This window comes from Amblyomma maculatum, chromosome 9, assembly GCF_055883805.1.
Source record: "Amblyomma maculatum isolate TAMU_Amacu chromosome 9, ASM5588380v1, whole genome shotgun sequence".
Lineage (NCBI taxonomy): Eukaryota > Metazoa > Arthropoda > Arachnida > Ixodida > Ixodidae > Amblyomma > Amblyomma maculatum.
The window spans coordinates 82,985,583-83,008,075 of record NC_139352.1 but is presented as its reverse complement, the minus strand read 5'-3'; the positions used below and the strand labels follow the sequence as shown (position 1 = coordinate 83,008,075).

The window sequence follows — 22,493 nt, the reverse complement described above, 5'->3', positions numbered from 1 at the left end:
GACAAAGTAATCAAGGGGGCGTTGCAGGGTACAAACGGGTGTGCCATTCACGCTGCAATATATGTCCCCTGGCCTACGTCACGAATAAGGACGCGCGAAAGGCGTGGTTTGGCTCGGCTGGCCTAACAGGCTGATGGCGGCGGTGAGCTATTGGTTAGCGTTGTTTAGTTGATTTCATGAGTTCTTATTTTCCTGATGGAGCCGAGCTGCTGGATGTTGGAATAGCCAAGCTTTAGAATAGAAGAGTGACATATAGTTCTGCTGCTTTTTGAAAAGCGAAAACAAGCGAACAACGTGTTTTGTAGTCGTGCAGTGGACACAGTGAGACCCGCCAGGCGCTTGCAGTGTCTGCGGCGTAGAATTGATTGCAAACAGAGAGTTTCTGCCGAGTCGGTGCCTGTCGAAGCGGAGTTTTCGGGCGAATAAGTTAGCCATTTGTTTTCTTGAACGAATCGTACTGGCACGGATGTCGTGGTACAGCTAGGATGATGCGGTTGCCTGTACATGTCAAACAACGAAAAAATTCCGCTGCATTGCGTGTTAAATTCGGACCATATTTAAGTCTCATCATTCGCATTTTCCTGATGCCCGGCATACGCGCTATGTGAGGCAGTTATCCCGACCGTGAGGGGTCCAAAATTAAGAGTAGAAAAAGTTGCAGATGTATCATAATTAATTAAATGTCTCTAATTAACAAATTATAGCCACTAGAGAATGTCACTGGGGTGCCACCAGTGGTTGCGACATGCTTAATCGCATCGGCACCATCACGCAATTAAATATCAAATACTTTATGACTTCAAAACTCCCTAGATTGAGCGACAGGGCTATATATTAAATGTATCTTATTCGTCTTTATCACTTTTTGTTTCATTTCTTCTCGCTCCAGATAAAAACATGCAACGCTCAACAGAGAGAATATCACAGCGTTTATGACCCATTTAGTGAGCTCCATTATGGACATTACAAAAAGAACAAAGAAAAAAAAGCAGGCTTCCGGCCCACTAAAGGATACTTACGCAGAAGTGCATCATGGGGACATTTTGCCCCGTTTTTTTCGCCACATTTCCTGGGAAAACGGTCTCTTTGCAGCTCGCCCAGATGACTATATAAATGTGGGGAACAGCGCCCGATGGAAGACGCGTAGTCAGATGAATACTGGACCGAGGAGGCCTCCGAAGAACCCATGATAGAAAACTTTTTCCCGTCTTCTCGATTAATTACTAAATGGCAAGCTTCGCGGGAATTTAAAGCTAATTTTGGCTACTTAAGTTTACTCTGTTTAATGCCCAGAGACACTGCACGATGCGCCGTGAAATGGTTAGGACACAAGGCGTCCATGTGCAGCGCGATGTCAATGCACATTAAAGAACCTCAGGTAGTTGAAATTTCTGGAGCCCTCGACTATGGCGCCTCTCATAACCTGAGTACATTTGGAACGTTAATCCTTGTAACCAAACCAAACCAAACAAATCATTGCACGATGCTTGAGGACCTAAAAGGGAAGATATTGGTGAGCGCCACCTATGACAGAGCATCAAGTAAAAGCTGAAGCCAGGTGTGATTATGTTAGTTGCACTCCGTATTTTTACTCCCTTTATCATGGTTCTTTATATTCGAGATGAGATCGGCCAGACTGATGCAAGAAACGATAGCCTTGTCGTTGATCAGGCACATGTGCATTTTCTGCACGTGTGAGCCAACGGCACTGGCACAAAAACTATATCCCACAGAACGGGCAAGCAGCGCGGACAAAAGCGTGTGTATACGAAGGTGCGCTCTAACATACCAGCAAACGCTTCAGAAAACAAAAAGCGTTCCAGGTGTGCACTTAAGCACCCTGACTTGCATTAAGGCGAAATCCTTGCGATTCTATTGGGGAGCTCCGCTCTAACTTCGGTTCGACCACATCTTACAGATAGGGTGGTCGTTGTTGGAACATCACTGACCATGCGATGCACACTCATGGCCCGGTGGCTGCCTGGCCCTAGGCCTAGAAAAACTGTGCTGCACTGTTTTAAGATCTAGGGAAATTTGTCCCTATAGGTATGGCGTCACATCCTTTCACAGCTTCCGTTCACAGGATCCTGCCACGACAATGCCGTTTCTTGGGCTAGTTGGTAGAGTTTGCTCATTTTGACGAAGCCTGAAGCGCAAATAGACAGGGCTACTGGGAGAGAGGCAGAGTGGACACAGAGCACACATTCAGGACACAGAGCTTCAGGATTCGCCTGTCACGGCGCTCATGAGGGAAGAAAGGCTTTCGTCTTGAAATTTATCCTTGAACCGAAATGGTAAAAAGCTAGAGCGTTTTCAAGTCGGCCTTTTTGGTTAGTTCGTGAGAATAGTTTGCATTCTCAAGCGGAGAACATTTATCGTCCGTACGGTATCTTTTCTGGGGTGAGCTGCGCAGTGCCCAATATTAGCGACAGTTTTAATAGCTACGATGTTGCTCTTTGTGTCGCTATAATTATATTTAAAAATTCGTATGAGCAAGTGGCCCTAGAGTAAAGATACTAAAACTTGTATTCGAGGTATCAGGGGACATTGGGGGCGTCTGTAGCTTCCGGCGTTATCACTTTGGCAGATGTGATTGCTGTGGTCGCAGTCCCTTTTAACGCTCCCTCATGTCGAGAAAATGATGCGTCCGCGTCGGCGATGTCGACCGTTTTAAGCCTTGCAGCTTTTTAAAGTCACAGGCATACCTCTGGCAGCCTTTAAATGAGAGAGCGTTAGTAAACCCACGTCGGCAAAAAACAAAAAAAAAAAAAAAGAAAAACGGTTGCTTTGCATGGTGAAACCTAGGAAGACATGAGAAAACACTAATTACGTCAACTATAGTTTAGCTGTATGCTTTGCAGCACGGTGCTTCGCAGTAATACATATGGGTGGTACGAAGGCAGTAAGGTATATCACGTGTCTATCATGATATCAGGTGACAGGTAATTTTACCTGACGTGATAAATGCGCATTTACGTGCATTCCTCCAAGGACAACGGCTAAGGTTAAAAGTTTAAGTCAAATGATGAATATCAGACATCAAAGATCAAGGTCTAATGATCAATGAGTTGGGATTGGGACCCATGGCCCATCCTTGTCTTACTATGAGTGCACTTGGTTTACCTTAATATAGCGATGCAAGTGACAACAAAATAGCCCTTAACAACTGATCATTACTTTAACTCATTTTGCCCGCAGAACATTCCTTCATAAAACGATGCACACATCGGAACGCCTTCAGGCATTGTTTGCATTGTTTCATCTCATTTCGCCCTATTAGTTTCCACCGTATCCATTCGTCATACACTAGATGTGTTACAGAATATATCTCGCTGTTATTTCACAGTGGTCTTTATTTAAAAGTAGCCACGGGGTTGTTATTTAAATTGAAACAAACTCAAATATTCCCGAAGTTCTGTCTCATTTACCAGCAAGAAAGCTGCGTTGATAATAAGTAAATAGCGCCAATGCAGTGCTCTTAAATAGAGTTGTGACAAAGGCAGGTGTCCAGTGCAAAATGAGAAAATGAGGAGCAAGTTGGGAAGGTTTTGAGCGCCCATACAGGGTTGAATGGCTTTTAATTTTGTGACCTTTTCCAACCCATTTTCCCTGCTAGGGCAGCTCCCGCGCGTCTGCCTATCGCTGTTTTCTGAGTCCGGGCCTGAATGTAATTGAGTAATGAGCAAACTCTAGTTGGCCATTTCCTCATTGTAGAAAATGCCAGGTAAGGCGTGTTGTATTACAACTTTGACGTCATGTTATTCAAGCGACTGTATTACGACTGATCAAATAAGTATGTGCAACAAATTAACTGGAGTCGTTTCACAGTTTCGTGAAATAGAGAAAGGGTTTTCACTACTAAGGTGGAGTGAAGAGCATATACACACACGTCAAACACGCACTCCCTTTGTCGACTTCTGAGTGTGAATATAAAATTCATACAACAGTCCTTCACCCGCATATTTACATCACACGGAAATCACCGAAAAGATTGCTTGACAAAGTAGCATGAAGATTAAATGGCCACCCCCTTGAAGGCTATTCGAGCACCTGCCTAAGAAATGAACGGCACTTAAAGAGCGTTTCGGCACTAAAAGCTCATTAATTTGACCTTTGCCAGTGTGCACTGTTCAATAAGAATAAGCCACCTGAACGGGCTGAAAATAAATTTCTTAGTGGCTTTCGTGACCAGCGTCTAGGACCCTCCCCCCCCCCCCTTTTTATAGGGGGGGGGGGGGCTTTTTTTTCTGAAAAAAGGAAGAATCCGATACTTCGCAGGAGAACATATGCCCCAATGGCTAGCTAACTTTCCTCACAAATGTATCATTCGCGCAGGAATATCACGTGGGTCCGCTTTTCGCTCGTATAGGGGCGCACGGCGCCGACGCGGCAGCCGGCTGGAGTACCACATCTTCCAGAGTACATTACGGCGGCGGTGGCACAACGTGCGGTTGAAATCAGTGTATTGTAAGTACAGTTATCTCAAATGCTATATGGGCTCTATGGTTCCCTGAAAACCGCTCAGGACGAGCTAAAGCTGACTTCAGCTATTTGCGACACTTATGCAGCGCCGATGAGCCGCCACGTTAAGCCTAACAACTGCGTCTCCCAGTACATCAGCCGGCGCAGTATACAACATCAAGAAGGCCACCGTGGAGAGACAGTCCAATGCAGAACAAGAAATGCAATCTAAGGAATGGCTTACCCCTCTCTATGACTTATATAAGACCCGTGCAGCTAAGGAAGCAGAAGTTCGACAGGCCCACGTCTATAACACCAGCAGCATAGCGTGACTGGCGACGCTCACCGTGTCGCCTGGAACGCTTGGACAAACGCAGCTGCGCCTTCCGTTGCCGTGCAGCGCCTACCCGTTCACCGTCGGCAACAAAAGCAACGCGCGTCGCAGCCAGACGAAGCATACAACTCCCATCGGACTCACTCCGTGTAATTTAATTTCTGCTCTCGTGGGTAGCTTCAGCTGAACCGGATCCCAGGCATCAGACAGCTTCACATCATCCAGAAACAGCTCAAGACTCTGCTACCCTCGGATGCCTTTATTTGGGTCGACCCCATAAACCACACATTCATATAGTGGCCGCTCCACAGACCGGGCTTGCCTTGCTTCTTAACCAGATCACCTCCCTCGGTATTGATAGCAAAGCACAACCCTGTGCGGCCTACAGAGCCCCCCCTCCCCCCCCCCTTCCTCTGGAGTCACATGTGGCTTCATCTCACACGCTTACTGCCAAGAAACCCCTGCAGAAGTCTACCGCTACATCACACAGGGCAGCCCCAGCTGCAAGATCTTGGGCACTAGGCGCATAAGCACGACAAACTCCATACTCGTCACCTTTGACGAAGACTGCATTCCCTATTCCATCAATTATTTGAGTAGCATATACCACTGTATGACCTAGAGGCAGCTCGGAAGCCGGCATTAGCTGCAGACAATCTGGACACCACTATGACACCTACTCTTTCCCATGGTCAGCTTCTGAACGCGATGTGGAACACAACGTCCCATCCGAGACACTATCTGTACTCCCAAATGTATACCGTGAAAGGCACGCCAACTTGCTATACCACGCAAACTAGCTCAGCAAAACCAGGTGCCCAACTCAACGACTCTATCATCACAGTACTGGTCCGCACTCCCTCTCACGCAAGGTCCTCACTCCTAGGCGCAAGCCTGGACCTATACGCCTGCTCAACCCAATATGTGCACTCCCCCACCATCCTGCTACCAAGTCCCAGTCCTGTCCTCGGCAACCGGGTAACGCCAAAACGAGGTCAGCGCAGAAAATTCCTTGCTTCGCCAGCGGATCGCACATCAGGGAAGCTCAGATAATAAGGCCCACCACTGGTGCAGCCTCCCCCTCACAACTCACCATTCCCCACTGCCGACGGCAACTAACGCTCCAAAAGCAAACGAAAACGTATGGACAACATTATGCGGGAGTTTATGAACACTTCCGAAAAGCGTTGTGCATTTACCCACTGTAGCGGAAACAAACTGTGCAATCTCCATATTGTGAAATAAGAACCTTTCGCTTTAATGTTGTCAACTCAGTTGTCTTGGCTAGGTTTCATTTCACACAGACAGCACTGCGGTTGTGTTTACTGGCGAATTCCTCTTGTCTGGATCTCTTCAATGCGCGAAGCGGTCTCGAATCTTCCATCGACGGCGACGACCCGCAACTCGTAGAGGGCATCTGCTTCCAGTCCCGAGAGCAGTATGCTCTCCCTTCGAGTCTCCACATTGGTTCTCTGCCACACCTCCTCGCCTTTGCGGCGGTACTGCACGTAGAAGTCACTGCCCGGATGGCCACTTGTCGACGGCACCCACGTCACCTGCAAGTCCAAGAGCGCGAATCACATTGTTACGGACTGGCCAATGCCGCCCCATTAGCCAACGCTTCTCAACTTGTCATTCAATCAATTTCAATTTCAAAATGAAATGAATTACCCCTGTTCACCGTGTCGGCCCAACCACCACGTGTGCAAGAAAGTGTGGAAGAAACAAAACAAACGGGAGTACGGGCTTTTTATCCATGGCTATATTCCGTTCTTCTAGCTATCTTCTCCCGTCTTGTGACCTGTCTCTTCTTGTCCTGTTACCACAATTCAGCACACAAGACGTCATGCACAACGTAACTAGCCCGACTAGAACATATATACTAAACCGAGAGCAACGCATGTCTTTTATTGAGATCACCTGTTCATCCAGGGTAATTTTGTACTTCAGTTGCAGATTCAGACATCTTATAGTAGCGCGAACAAAAACACACACATGACAGGGTACAGGACGAAAAAAAAAATAGCGCTCGTCCTGTACCCTGTCTTGTGTGTGTTTTTGTTCGCGCTACTATAAGATGTGTGAAGTACTGCAACAACTAGGCCGACAACACATCTTATTGAAGCAGTTGCAGATGATTAGGTATCATAAGAAATACCCACAAAAAAAAAAAAGCTACACAGGATTACATGCTTGTTATAATCATCTTGCCTCGAAGACACTCTGTCATGGCGATAGTTGTAATATGCAAGGGGTTGTAGTCGTCATGAAGAGCACAATAATCGCTGAAAAATTCAGCATCTTCTACATCTTTGACGGCAATTGAGGGCGCTCATCAACCACCGGTTGGTGCTTGAGAGGCACCTCTAGGGGTTTTCTGAAGTTACATTGTTCTGTTTAAATTATACCGTGTGCGTTTATCTATCTTTCGGGATTTCTTCTGTGTGATTCCATGCCAAAAGGACCATATTTTTCGCTCGACCTCTCCGATCTAGTCGATAAAATTTGTGGCTCATTATTTGGCCGATAAAAATAATTACTCAATGGCTTTGAGGAAAAAGATTTTCTGGTCATGTGGCAGCACTTCAAATTTCCAACGGAAGTGTAAGAGCTGGTCTCACTAAAAAATTTAGACAAAAATCTAATAGTTTACTATCGCAATTGAAATTTTTTTAAAGTTATTGAAGTGCAATGCGGTTTATAATCGCAAAACGAAAAACCTGCCACGTAAATTTTTGTGTTTTCTTTCATTCTTACCCCCCCCCCCCAAAAAAAAAAAAACACACACTGTATTTGTTGCTTCTTATAGTTCGCAACTGATGAGAAGCATCACATGTTTCGCCGCTTCTCTATAATTTGATGCTATCTCAGTAGCTGGTTTAAACTATAATACAACACAGTATATTTCACGAAAAAAATTGAACTCAGAAAAAAAAGTGTGTTGTGCCGCGTTTTTAAGCATGAAGTTCGTACAGAGGCATTCCTTGTAAAAAATGTAAATTATAGCTCAATTCATAGCTAGTTTCATTGAAATTTCGCTCAACTATTTTATTGGCACCCTTTTTTGTTTCAAGTGAGAATAAAAATATGTTTTAAGTTAAGCGCCGCGCCTTCAGCCATATTTGCCCCGCACTGCCACGCACTGCATAACACGGCCGTGCGCTGCTCACCATTTTATGTTGGGCTTACACGAATGATCGTGTGGAAGAGAGCACCAAATGATTTGCGGGTGCCACTTCTATGGCCTGCTTTTTCCTTCCCCTCTTTCTTCCCCGCCTTTCAGCTGGTGCCGACGGCATTCTTTCTGCTCCCCAAAATTTTAACGGGAGCTGTTCACTTGATAAATACGTCGGATTACAGTGCTTATCTTAAATACAAAATAAATGCATTTTGACTTATCATTGGAGCAAGTAGTGCAGTCAGATGTTTTACTGTAATATTGTCCCAGCAAATGTGGAGCATGCAATGCTTTGAATGACGTGAGCCGATATAATACTTTCACGTGTTTTCTTTGAGGGTTCTTGTTGTCCAGGACTTGATAGCAGTAAATAATGTATCCGGTCACTAACTGAGCTTCTGTTTTAATTTGCTTCTTTGGCATCTTTGAAATTGTTTCATTCTATATTTTGGAAAGTACCTGTTATGTAGGGACGTTGTGGTTTCTAAGGTGTGATGTGCTACAGGCTCAAAATGACTGAAAAACCTGCCTAGTTTTCCTTCAAATATACATTAAAACCGAGATATTGTTTTATTTAGGATTACACAACTATATGAAGTTTTTGAACAGGCTTGATTTAACTGCATGTACAGCAAAGTAGTGCTGTATCAATTGTGCAATTATAGTGCTGTGAAGGGCAGCGACCGAAGCTTACAATCCACATAAGCATCTAAAAAAGCTTCGCATGACATAAAATCTAAGTCTTTCCAAGCGTGAGGGGGGACATAACGTAACACGTATTCCGGAAACAGCACCTCACCTTGATGCTCGTATCGCCACCGTTGTCCGAAATGCGCGCCCACGTGAAGTCCGGCACGTCTGGCATGCGCTCCGAGGGCTCAGCCGTACGCAGCTCAGTGAAGTACCGGTCCCCCAGGCCCAGCGCTGTGGCCGCCCGAACAGTGATGCGGTATACGGTATTAGGTCTGAGACCCGTTAGCCTGGCACTCATCTGGAGAGGGTCGCGTACCGGAGGCAGCCGCTGCATCTCGGGTCCCACTTCGGTGCCTCTGACTTCCTGGTAGTAGATGTGGTAACCTGTCAAGATGCCGTTCGGTTGTGCCGGCCTCTTCCAAGCCAAGTAGAAGCCTGTCGATCCTGTGGGGATGCCTTCGAGGTCAGCGACGGGCCCAGGAGTGCCCTCAGGTGTCGTGAATTCAATGGTCTCTGAAGGTGGTCCGTCGTATCCGTCGTTGAACGCGAGGACGCTTACCAGGTAGTGGGTGAAAGGCTGGAACACGCTTAGCTCCGCTTTTGTGCTGTTGGCCGGCATCCACACCTCAAATAGCCAATCTTCGTCGCCAGACCTCCGCGGCCGGATCTTGTAACCCCGGAGGTGGCCCCGCACAGACTCGGCGCTAACAGGATTCCATGAGAAGGTCGCGGTACGGGAACCAAGAACTCGAACCAATTTAAAGTCTTTAGGCTCTTCAAGCGGAACGTCTTCTCCGGAATAGCCAATAACTTCGACAGCGGACGTCCGTGCCTGTCCTCTCCTGTTGTGTGCTTCCACCCTGATCCTGTAGGAAGCGAACGTGGGCTGACTTTGCACAATGTGCCTGTCCTGCTTCCAGTCCTCCACGATGTGCGACATCCACGTGTCGTCCGGAGAGTCCAGGCGCTTCCAGTGCACCTTGTAGAAGAAGCCCGGGGCATTGTGGTCGATCATTGGCATAGGCGTCCAGCTGATGACCAAGCTGTCGGGGCGGTCTCCTCTTCCAACAACATTTTCCGGATTCTTATAGGGCACATCGTCGTGTGTCGAGCACATCGTCGACGGCGGCTGAGAGGGCGCCGAGCGACCTATCTTGTTGTGAGCCACGACTTGAAACGTATAATTGGTCCAGGGGCTGAGGGACAAGTTCACTTCTGTGTCAGCTGCAGGAATGTTCGTGATGGCGTTTTCCCATTTGTTGGGAGTAAATGTGGTGCTGTACTGGACAGTATATGACAGTATGGGTGCCCGATTGTCACCTCTGGGCATCCACTTCAGAATCGCAGTGGCTGCCTTGCACTCCACGCTTATCACCTGTGGTGCGTTGGGAACATCTGCATGAGTAGAAAAGGGTCAGGGTAAAAAAAAAAAAAGGAATATCATGCGCATCATCATCATCATTATCAGTCGCACTATACCCACTGCAGGGTGAAGGCTTCTTCCACATTACTGCAATTAACCCAGTTTTGTACTAGCTGTATTCACTTGACCACTGCGAACTTGTTAACCTCATCTCTGCGGCCCCCTGCTACGCTTTTCTTCCCTTGGAATCCAATTTGTTACCCTTCGCGACCATCAGTTACACTCTCTTCCCACTACATGTCCTGCCCATTCCCATGTGGCTAGGAGAAGCATTTTACGGCGTGCGTATAATTGCACAACACTCTTTATATTATATTAATTTTTTTCTTCGGCCGTTGCGGTTTCGGTCTCCACAGTGGAGTTATGACTTTGACGTCGAAGTTCAGGAGACGTGACTTGAAGGACAAGAAAAAAAAATCAAAACAATTAAAATAACAGCTGCGGTGCAATCGATGCTTCTTCACTCGTAGTGATTCCACTTCTTGAGGCAGGCTGGCTTTAGCATTTTAGCAAATAAAAACGGCGAATTTACTATTATATCGCAGTGTTTAATCCCTTCACATAACCTACACTTCACTTTAGTGTCACAGCCATCACTCGACTGTATACATTTTATCCGAAGCAGGTGGGAGAAGAAATTCTATATTGAAATATGTAGGAACTTGGTTAGGCAAATTGCACGGCTTGATGAGTGCACTAGTATTTACGCATCTTTGCAAACAATGAAACGCTCAAGCACAAGTTTGGAGTCTTTACTACTTAAACATTCAATTTGGCTTGGTTAGTAGCATGTGAACACGATCTTTAGGATGTGGTTAGAGGCCAGGGCAAGCAGACCATGCTTCATTGTTACAATATGTCTTACAAATTTGTTATTTCTCACAAAAAAGAGGGTGGCACTTCGGTTTTTAAAGAAGCTCCGGACATTTCACATTCCCTCGATTCACATCTTTCAGGAGGCGGAAAGTTTGATGAAACCGGCACTTTGAGGATACCTCAGCGCTATCTTCCGTGTCTTCGTTGTGTCATTCTATAATCAATCGTTTCCTTTCTCACTGAGACTATGCTAAATAGCGATAAAATATGGGGAGACTATTTTGTAAGCAGTCACATCATTATCTTTACTTTAGCCTTCAAGTACCATAAACTGCCGCGTTTATTTACTGAAATAACTCCCACCTAAGGAACTGAGGCGCAGACATTATGAAGCTTTTTACAAAGTGAAATACTCAGCCAGTTCTAGCAAATAAACAATCACGTAATCTGGTACGCTTTTGGAACATTAGATATTCATTTACCCCTTTCGACTCCTCGCTCAAAAACGCTCATGCTAATTTTCTTTTATCGATGAGATCAATCTAGCAGTCTAGAGCTCAAGTAGAATAGGCTTGTGACAGTCGATATAAGCCAGATATTTGGTTAAAAACCAGTGTGCTGAATTACAAATGGTATGCACTAAGTCACAAATCGTCACGTTTCGCACATTTCTTTCGTCAGTGATGTGTCGGTTTAATTGGCTTGATCTCTTAAATGATCGGCCAACCGGCCCCCGTGCTTGCATTGTTGTGCTATCCCTCTCAAGACGCTGAAATGACAGTAAACGTGGAAATAGCTCTTATCTTGTAGATTGTGGGTGCCTCACATTTTTTAATACTTGCTTTATGCGTCACATCAACAGTTCAACCGTTGAAAGAGAAGTCGAAGATACTTGAAAGAAATGTTTTATCAGTTGTTTACGAGCCCAGTCCAACTTAGGGTGATGGTCCGCGTTTGCTTTGTTATGTATAACTACGAAAAAACTAACTGTGAGAAAATGCGGCGTAGGTAGCCCTTTAAGCGAGCTCTTGGAAGTTCGGAAGCACGAACCTTGAACCATGAGACTGGCCTGCGCGCGGTCGCTATCCACCGCAGTACTTGCCACACACGTGTAGACGCCAGAGTCCAGTGACACTGTTTGAGTGATGACGAGCGAGTTGTCATACCAACGAGCCAGCCGAGGATCTGCTTCGAAGTCTATGGGCTCGCCTCTAAACATCCATTCGATGGTCAGCTCTTGTGCAGGATCCGCCACGGCATTGCAACGAAACTTCGCTCTCTTGCCGACCGCAACCTGCAAAACAGATCAGCGCGCGCAGCAGTTTAGCAGCCATAACTCGGAGGACTTTCCCCAAGGTCATCGATGCAGTTCGTGGGAGTAACCAAGCCTTCAAGTAATGTATTTAGTTTCCATCATGCCAAATACACTGGTCATTAAATAACCATTAGGCATGGTAGAAAAACATGAAAATTTTCAGATTGCGAGCGCGCCCGCATTACACGTAGTCACTTCCCAGGCTCCCGATTCATCCTATTTCTATCGGGTGGTGGTACATCTCCACCATGGCTGTAATTTGCTTTCAGGACACCAGTTGCAGTTGTGTTCATTTATTCCTTTATGGAATATTCTCCCCGCCAACAAAATAGCCTGTTTAGATATCTTAAAGTCTCCAGCTAGCTCGCTTTGCTATCAAAAGAAAGCACATACATCCCGGAGCCACAGCAGCTCTCCATTTTATGACTATTTTCAGCAGGAGAGGATCACAAATACAAATGAAGGAGAGAGAGGGAGCCCTGACCAGCAGAAGGTTACCGGCCTTTGATCCAGTGCGATGTAACCGCAAAGGAACGATATGCTAAACTAAACAAAAAAGAAAAAAAAAATCGGATTATAATAGAAAAACACACAAAACAAATCATGAGACGGAGACCAAATCGCTAAACTGTTTTTCCAGTGCGAAAAGAAAAGAAAAAGAAATGTAAATGGCACACATTGAAGAAAGGGAAGTGAAGACAGAGAACTCCTGGTAGGTGAAAGAAGACGGTAAGAAGGTAGCAGCTGAAACATTAAATGTGGACAGTAGGGCAGACACAAAAAGCAAAGGACAATGGCAATATAGCAGAAGCAGTAAGAAAGAATAGCAGGAACAAAACAGATACATGGTGAACAACGTTAGTTCAGATACGCAGTAACTAGAGAGCAATGGAGCAGGGCCCGTGAAAAGAGGGCACTGAGAGAACGATGCAGCGGAGAGAACAGCAAAGAGCAAAGGAGAGAAACAGACAAACTGTCAATAAAAGACGCATATAATCGCTATAGTAAATAAGGAGATCCATTGAAAGGGATGGTCAGTTCAGTCGTTCAGTCGTGTCCGACTCTTCGTGACTCTATAGACCATGTCACGCCACGCTTTCCGGTCTCTATCTTCCTAACATCACATAACTTCATCTGCAGCGCCTCGAGGATGCCATCTAACCATCGCGTTCGCTGCCTACCCCTTCTCCGGCGACCCTCAACCTTTCCCAACATCAAATCTTTCTCCAGCGACTCCTCTCTTCTCATCAGATGACCAAAGTAGCTGAGCTTTAACTTTAAAATTCGACCCTTCAATGAGCAGTCAGGGTTTATGGTCGAAATATCGACTGATTTGACCTTCTGGCAGTCCAAGGAACTCTCAAGAGTCTCCGCCAGCACCACAATTCAAATGCGTCAATTCTTCGGTGGTCAGCCTTCTTAACCGTCCAACTCTCGCATCCATACATCACAACTGGAAAGACCATAGCACGAGTTATACGGATCTTGGTTGACAGACTAGTCTCTGCTCTTTACTAGGCGGTCAAGGCTAACCATGGCTCGCTTTCCCAGAAGCAGGCGTCTCCTAATTTCATGGCTGCAGTCTCCTTCCGGGGTAATCTTGGAGCCCAAGAAGAGAAAATCTGTCACAGCTTCCACTTCTTGTCCCTTGTTGCTCCAGGACTTGATAGGGCAAGACGCCATGATCTTTGTCTTTTTAATGTTCAGTTTAAGCCCAAACTTCTCACTCTCTTCTTGTAAGCGCATCAGAAATCTCTTGAGTTCCACTTCACTTTCTGCCATTAAAGCGGTATCATCCGCATACCTAAGGTTGTTGATACGTTTTCCAGCAATCTTCACTCCAGCTGAAGACTCGTCCAGACCGGCCTTCCTCATGATGCACTCTGCATATAGGTTAAATAGGCAGGGCGACAGTATACAGCCTTGCCTCACTGCTTTCTCAATCGGAAACCAATCAGTAGGTCCATGCCCAGTTCTGACTGTGGCCTCTTGCCCTTCATACAGGTTTCTGAGGAGACAGATGAGGTGAATTGGAACTCCCATCTCTTGAAGAGCTTGCCACAATCTGCTGTAATCTACGCAGTCAAATGCTTTCGCATAATCAATAAAGCAGAAGTAGATGGGTTTCTGGAACTCTCTTGCTTTTTCCATGATCCAGCGAAGGTTGGCAATTTGGTCTCTAGTTCCCCTGCCCTTGCGAAACCCAGCTTGCACGTCTGGAAGCTCCCGATCCACATACTGCTGCAGCCTACCTTGGAGGATTTTTAACATCACCTTGCTAGCATGCGAAATAAGCGCTATCGTGCGGTAGTTGGAACAATCTTTGGCACTGCCTTTCTTTGGAATGGGGATGTAAACCAACCTCCTCCAATCCTGTGGCCACTTCAGGGTTGTCCAAATCTTCTGACATAATGTATGCAGAATGTTAACAGCTTCGTGATTGAGGTTTTGAAGCAACTCAGCTGGAATACCATCAATTCCGCTAGCTTTGTTCTTAGCAAGGCTGGCTAAGGCCCATTCAACTTCACTCTTCAGGATGCTCGGCTCGAGATCAGTAATCATAACCGTCTTATGTTGGGTTTGCACATCCGGGTCCTTCTTGTACAGTTCTTCTGTGTATTCCTGCCACCTCTTCTTTATCTCTGAGGCTTCAGTGAGGTCCTTGCCTCGTTTGTCCTTTATCACGCCCAGCTTAGCACAGAAGCTTCCTTTGATATCTTTGATTGTCTTATACAGAGCTCTTGTGTTCCTTAATTGGCTGTTGTCCTCAACTGCCTGGCACTGTATGTTCAGGAAGGCATTCTTATCTCTCCTTGCTATTTTCTGAAAATACACATTGAGAACCTTGTATCTTTCTCTTTCCCCCATAACTTTTGCCATCCTCCTTTCTTCAGCTATTTGCAAAGCCTCTTCAGATAACCAGTTTGCTTTCTTGCATTTCTTTTGCTTTGCAACTACCTTAGTAGCAACTTATTTTATTATATCACGAAGATCAGTCCACATCTCTTCAGGCTCTGGAAAGGGATGGTAGGGAGATAGAATTCTTAAAAAAAAAAAAAAAACGCATAGCAAAGGGGGCAAAGTTTGGGGGCAAGCATCAGTACTCCAGCCAACGTTTCCACGAGAGAACGGCTCTTTGGCATAGACGAGTCGTTTCGTCGAAACAACTCAGACTACCGGTTTATATGCTCCTCCACTAACGTCGGTATTCACCGCTGTGTCTGGATGTTCATCACTAGCACGAACTTCGCACAACACTGCATGTGTTAAAAGGCAATATGAAATTGTTCACAGCTCGACGTCATGTTCCCCCCCCCCCCCCTTAAAATGCTATATATTTGCAGTCTCATGTCCTCTTATTTTCTGTTTTGCATGGATTTGCGATGTTCCGTGATCCTCTTCTTCTATGTAAGGTCGGTAGTGGCAAATATGTTAATTATGTGACTAAATAAATAAGGCTTTGTTTCTCACTTTGCTGTCGAAATATTTTTGTTCATACATATTATCGTGAACACATGTTAACTCTATACGGAGAGCCAAATAATGACATTTAAAATGCTTATTATAACCTTATGAAAGGCCAAGCGGCATCATCACCTTTTTTTTTTATATATCGAGTTGAGTGCCCCTTTTCCTCGATCACTTTGCAATGCGGCCCGTCGAAGACTTAAGTAAAGCGGTTTTTGTTTGTGTTTGCAGTCGCGCTTTTTCCTGATGCGAATCGATTATGGCTTTCTTAGCATCCTCCTGGCGTTCGATCCTCGCGGTTGACTTTCACGTGCGCTAAGTCAATAAACAATCAAGAGAGAATAAATTTGTCTGTAATGTAAACCGCGTGCCGAACATTCTGCGCAGCCAGGGTATGCAGTGGTTAGGAATTAACGTATGAGAATAGGAACATGTTCTCTTTCACCTCGAGGTCTTGGGGAGGCTGAATTATTCGAGTCCTCACAGGTGGCGCGTTGGTGGCGACCGCTACTGCTGTAACAAGCGCTAGGAGCGGCAGCAGCTGCGCTGGAGCTAGCGTCATTCCTGTAAAGGGCAAGGAACCAACACTGCCCTCTGGCATACTTGTTCACAGCCGCTTTGTACAACTGATATTCCTTTAACACGGCCACACAAGACAGATCTACAATAGAAACGCAGTAGTGCGTGTTGTATTTTAATGACTTTCTTTAGAATGCACCTCAAAGGCCTCAGGTAGAGGGAATTATATGGGAGATAGCGGTACAGCATAACAGCGGTATATTAATTACCACATCAATAAAATATTTTCTGAAAGAACTTCTTAAAATGTTCCGGAATGGAGGGAAGCGCTGCATCAGGGGGTATTACGACAATTCTAGACATTTCATCTGTAATCCGAAAATCTCACTGCTTCACGTGAAGCTGCTAAACGAGTCTAGGAACCACGCTAAAGTTACTTTGAAAAACACAGAACGGAAAATCTCTTAACACGTTCTAAAACGTTCACATTCTAAATGGTACGTTTAGGATCACTTTAGTATGCTGTATAACTTAACCTATTAATTAGATAATTACTTGCGTTACAATAATTTGACCTGGTTCTACGCACACACACGCGCGCGCACGCGCGAACGCACGCACGCACGCACACACACACACACACACACACACACACACACACACACACACACACACACACACACACACACACACACACACACACACACACACACACACACACACACACACACACACACACACACACACACACACACACACACACACACACACACACACACACACACACACACACACACACACACACACACACACACACACACACACACACACACACACACACACACACACACACACACACACACACACACACACACACACACACACACACACACACACACACAATCACGTTGTCATCACGTCCTCACGGAAAATTCGATCCTGTATATTACTAACACTTCCTGTATGCTGCGTGCACTTATGAATACATTATTTTTATCTTACTTGCCAAGCTGTTCTCACGCCGGCAGGTGTAGCGGGGCATGGTCTCTTCGGTCACATTTGCGCCGACTAATGGCCTGACTGGCGTCTTAGGCAGCGAGCGCCTCGGGATATCGTGTGCCTTAATTTGGTTGCGGCGAATAACACGTCGCTTGAAGGCGAGGGAAACGCGCCAGGCCAAAGAGCTGACCGCATCGTAATGAAACGCCTCCGTGACCCCCCCTCTCCTTTCGCAGATTACAGAGGCGAAGCGGAATCCAAGCTTCTGCGGGACAGCTGAAAACAAGAACGACCTCGACGAGCGTTAAAATTACACCAGGCACGTGTGATATGGGAGAGTTCCCGATTCTGGCGCTATCATCGCAGCAGGAAAAAAAAAAAAAAAAAAAAAAACCTAACAAAGATGGCGTCACGGAGTATAAACGCGTGGGCACATACGCTGCAATAGACATCTCCTGGCCTATTTAACCAGTCACTAATCGGAGCACGGGGGAAGGGTGTGCCTTGTCATGGTTGGCAAAACATTCGTCTGCTGGCTGTGTGGTGCTGTGGGTTGGTTAGCCGTCATTTAGTGACTATTCGATGTGGGTTTTCTCGGCGGAGCTGATGTTTGGAAGCTGAGATGAGCTAATCATTCAAAGAAGGCAGACGGAACATATTCTGCTCGAAAACTAAAAAGCTGAGAAAAATGGGTTTGGAACCGTGGCTGAAGTGGCAGCCGTCAAGGAGAATCTGCGGTGCATATATAGTTAATTGGAAGTAGATAGTTCTTGCTGAATGCATAGGCGTCCGTGTGCATTTTCGGGTGAAGGAGTAGTATATGTATTGTCCTCCTCCCAAATTATTTGTATTGTGGTAGGATGGCATTACATCACTCCACTTTCCTTATAAATCCCCCCCAAAAAAGGGTAGGTACTTCTAGGCAGCATATTAAATACGGATCATATGGCCGACCCACCATTAACATTTTCCGGATGCACTGTATGATGGCCTCACTAAAACACCTGATTGCTCCTACAGACTACAGGTCTCAAATAATGCTTAACAGGAGAAGAGAGAAGTTCATCTTGGACATGGTCAGTTTGCCAATTCTAACCACTAGCGCACGCTACTTCGGCAACACAGCTGTCAGAATGATGCTTAAAAATATCCATGTATTCATGTAGTAATTCGCACGCTCGTATGACATAAAATATTCGAACAGTGTATGTTATATTTTTTTATTCCTCTATTTGCCATATCTTTATTTCATTTATTCTGCCTTTGGACGATAGCCACATACGGTGACATGTTACAAATAATTTCATAGTATTTATGGCCCCTTTGGATAGCTTTGGTATTGACAACACAAAACGATCAGGACACGCCTTCTCTCCACTGAAGGCTACTGATGCTAAAATGCTTTGTGTTGACATTCCGCGCGATACTCTTTACCGCATTCTAAGGGAAAAAGCTCTATTCTTTTTAATTTATTTTTTTATTTAAGCATACTGTAAGCCTTGCTAGGCTCTTACAGGAGTGGGTGAACTGATGGGACCGTTATACAAAATGAAAAACATCAGAAACACACAAAAAATGGAAAACATACGCACTGCAACACTCTAACGGGCATTCAATTTGTTGGGCGCTGGGTTGGGTGACCAGCTAAAGCTGGTGGATCGGGCATGGCAGCTGGCGGCGATGAAATGGCTAATAGACTCAGGAACCCTCCCAAGAGCCCCTGGCCTACTTGCACTTCGCTCTAATAAATGTTATTCCCCTTGCTCCTTTCACGTCAGTTTTTTTCTAGCTGTTGAGGTATTCTTGACAAAGTACCGCATTAGTTTTCATGGCAGTCGTAAATTCTCGGCGCGTACACAGATCAAACCTGAAGAGCATTAGTTTTCTATGAAAGTCAACTCCTCTGAGCGAGTTCAGGTCAAACCTGAATGGAAAGACTTTCAATACGCATCTGATTATCAACCCATTCCCATCAGTATGGTCACAACAACACCCACCAACAACACCCACCAATATTTCATAGTCACCTTAAAATTAAAAGCGACGTCAAAAAAAGCTCCACATGAACACAATAGCATAATAACGAAATGGTTGAAGGTGCTAAGACATGCAGTAGTTTGGCTCATGTGGGCAGCCTCACAGCGAAACAGATATTAATGAGGTTTAAAATAAGGTGATCTGCATGGAACGCTGATGTTGGAAGAGCATAGTGAAGGGTTTGGTTAGACGTGGTTAGGTTCCCTTCTGTCCGCTCCGGTCACATTCTAAAACTGGCCATAAAAGAGCGCGTCAATGACACTGTCTCGTCGCATTTAATGAATAACGTCACATGCTTGCCTGCTGCGCCGGAAGGAATATTTGGAAGATTACGATTTCTCTCCATTTTGAGCAGTCATGATGTGTTTATATATTTGCTGCATTTTATGAACGTGAGTGTCCGAGTTGCAAAGGCAGCCACAAGGCTCGGAATATAATTAAATAGAGAACGCTTCCTGGAATTGCTGGCGTCAGCGTGAAAAGAAACAGAAGCTCATAGTTTTGGCGAAGCCTTAAGATAAAAAAAAGAGAGAGAGAGAGAGAGGGTCGTGAGAGACACGCAGCGCTGTGTTTCCTGAATCTCTCAGGTTCCTTCCTTTTTTTTGTTTTTGCTATAGTCGGTATAGTTGGGCAAACTTATACTGTAACGGGTATTGAGCCAAACGTCCAGGCAACGTCCTGAGCCTAGAAGACTGCCGAAGTCCGAGAGCGGTCCGAGCAGCGGTCTGAGGGCGGTTCCAGGCAACCAACTTCGTCGTCTATGCCAACTAACAACCACTTCATCGTCTACGTCAACTAGCCACTGATTGCCTCCGCTTCGTCGTCGACTATCGTTTGTATCAATACCAACTAGCCCAAGAAACAGCTTTCCTGAGAAACAGAAGGTCGCAACAAAGCTCACACCAGCGAAAGCTTGCACTACCGTTGGCCAGCACTCAAAACTGTGGTAGTCGAGGAAATAGACATTAAAGGAGCACTATTTTCTATTGTTTTTGTTCGTAGCTAGTCATAGGGAACAATTATTGCAGTGTCTAAAAAAGAATGCGATTTTGTTTAGAGGAAAAGTTTTTGTTGCATTAGCAGATTTGACTTTTGGCTTCAGTTCTAAAACTGCTATGTTCCTTTTTTGTTATCTACTGAAATGATTATTTTGATATGCTCGCCATCAAGTGCCGAGTGTTTGATGGCCGTTATGTCGAGTACATGGTGGTCACAAAGCGATATAACCAGATATCAGATCGGGAAATATCCTTTCACACTTCGCCTACTTCTTAGAATTTCCAGCAGGAGAAAAAAAGACACCCTGTGTTTTCTGCTTTCTGCGTGAAGCCACGCATTAATAACGATATAATAGGGCACGGTTCAACAGAGCTGTTAATTATCAGACACCACGAAGAAGAATAAAGGGGAAGCTTTATACATACTTACATGAGCAATGGTGTGACAGAAGAGTTTTACACTAATATGTACTGCTAGCAAATAACCAATTATCTTCCAGAAGGTGTTTTTCCGAGCCCTGCGTCCGGCAAAATTCATTCATTTCAATGGCAAAGTTTCCATTTTATAGGCGCAGTTTTTTATTACAACAAACGCTACAAACTGTTCACTGATGGCAAGTCCAACTGCCGATGCTCGTTTCTCGAATCACGGATAATGAGCGACCAGATGATTCTTGCACTCCATAGATTTTTTTTTAAATAATCTCAAAGATTCAGGCACACGACGTAGAAAATTTTCCCATTAAAGCGAATTCTTCGAACTTCTAAGCTGTACAAATTTTGAATCCTGAGTTAAGACATCACTCTTCTTTTGGGGAACAATCCTGCACCCCTTCCCATTGGTAACTGCATATCGGGGGGAATAAACGAGAACAGGCGTCAAAATGCATTCCGCTGAGATGGTCGCAATATTAATGGCACTGAAATAAAAGAGGGTTTACCATTTTTAATAAACTTTATTTCCACCTGCGCGGATCGTAGAAGGCCGGCTGGAGTTTTGAATAATACATGTCATTAGAGAGATTTAGCATACCGTGATCCGCGATCCGCCACCGTGACACTCTACCGCTCGTGGGCGGGGCGTTCAAGCTGATTGGTTCCGATGCGCCAGGTCAATGTGCCGACATCAAGTATGTGGCGCCATCCATCGGCATCAAAGTGATCTGGGCATGCGCAATGGAACGCGCGGTGGCGGTCCACGGTACGGTGTGCTAAATCTCTCTATTACGTCAGTGGCGTCAAGTTCGAGCTTTCTATACCGGGATTCTCTAGACGAGTAAAGAGAATAAAATTTTACGGCAGAAGTTCTGGCCGTATACGGCACCAGCTTTTATTAAACCCTTATTCCCCATAAAGAGAATCATGGTCAATTATAAAAGTAAATTTCAATAAGCTCGCATTAATGTTTATGTCCTGAAAATACAGATGAGCAAAATTTCACGGTATTCGGAACAGCATTGTTGCAGTCCAAGTGGCTGTCGCGCGGATCGATTGGACTGCGATATGTAGAAGTGGACCCGGAAATACTCGCTTTCTTAGCGCAGTATTATTTTTTCAGTCATAATGCAGTTGTCATGGACCAGTACCAACTCTGACAATTTTCTGTTTTACTGAAGTACGGAATACGCCCCGAGGCACAACGTTCTTTATGTATGATCAGCGCCATGAACGGAGAACCCAGGCGTGAATAAAAAAGAAAGAAAAAACAGCAACGCGGAGAGCATTTTGCTAGGGGTTTCTGAACACTCCTCCCAGTGAAGCGGAAAGTACTGCGTTTTGTGCACTGTCAAATAAGAACATTTCCTTTCGCTGTTGTCAGTTCAGCTGTCTTCACCAGGTTTCGCTTCACATTGACAGTACTCGCGGTTGCATTCACTGGCGAATTCCTCCTGTCTGGATTTCCTGAATGCGCGAAGCGGTCTCGAATCTGCCATCGACGGCGACGACCCGCAACTCGTAGAGGGCATCTGCTTCCAGTTCCGAGAGCAGTATGCTCTCCCTCCGAGTCTCCACATCGGTTCTCTGCCACACCTCCTCGCCTTTGCGGCGGTACTGCACGTAGAAGTCACTGCCCGGATAGCCACTTGTCGACGGCACCCACGTCACCTGCAAGTCCAAGAGTGCGAATCACATTGTTACGGACTTGCCAATGCTGCGCCATTAGCCAACGTTCCTCAACACTGCATTCAATCAATTTCACTTTCGAAATGGAATGAATTACTCTTGTTCACCGCGTCGGCCCGGCCCAACCC

At 45.5% G+C, this 22,493-nt stretch overlaps 1 protein-coding gene across 1 annotated transcript in view; it reads right to left on the bottom strand.

Annotated features, from left to right (window-relative positions):
• Window positions 1–5,989: 5,989 nt before the first annotated feature.
• Window positions 5,990–22,493, bottom strand: part of LOC146179620 (neuroglian-like) — a 32,434-nt gene continuing 15,930 nt past the window's right edge. The window contains exons 7-9 of the mRNA XM_084580224.1: window positions 22,122–22,347; window positions 8,773–10,061; window positions 5,990–6,351 (exon numbers count right to left, since the gene is read on the bottom strand). Coding sequence (XP_084436350.1) covers window positions 6,118–6,351; window positions 8,773–10,061; window positions 22,122–22,347 — 1,749 coding nt within the window. The 3' untranslated portion in view covers window positions 5,990–6,117. The remainder of the gene's footprint in view (window positions 6,352–8,772; window positions 10,062–22,121; window positions 22,348–22,493) is intronic.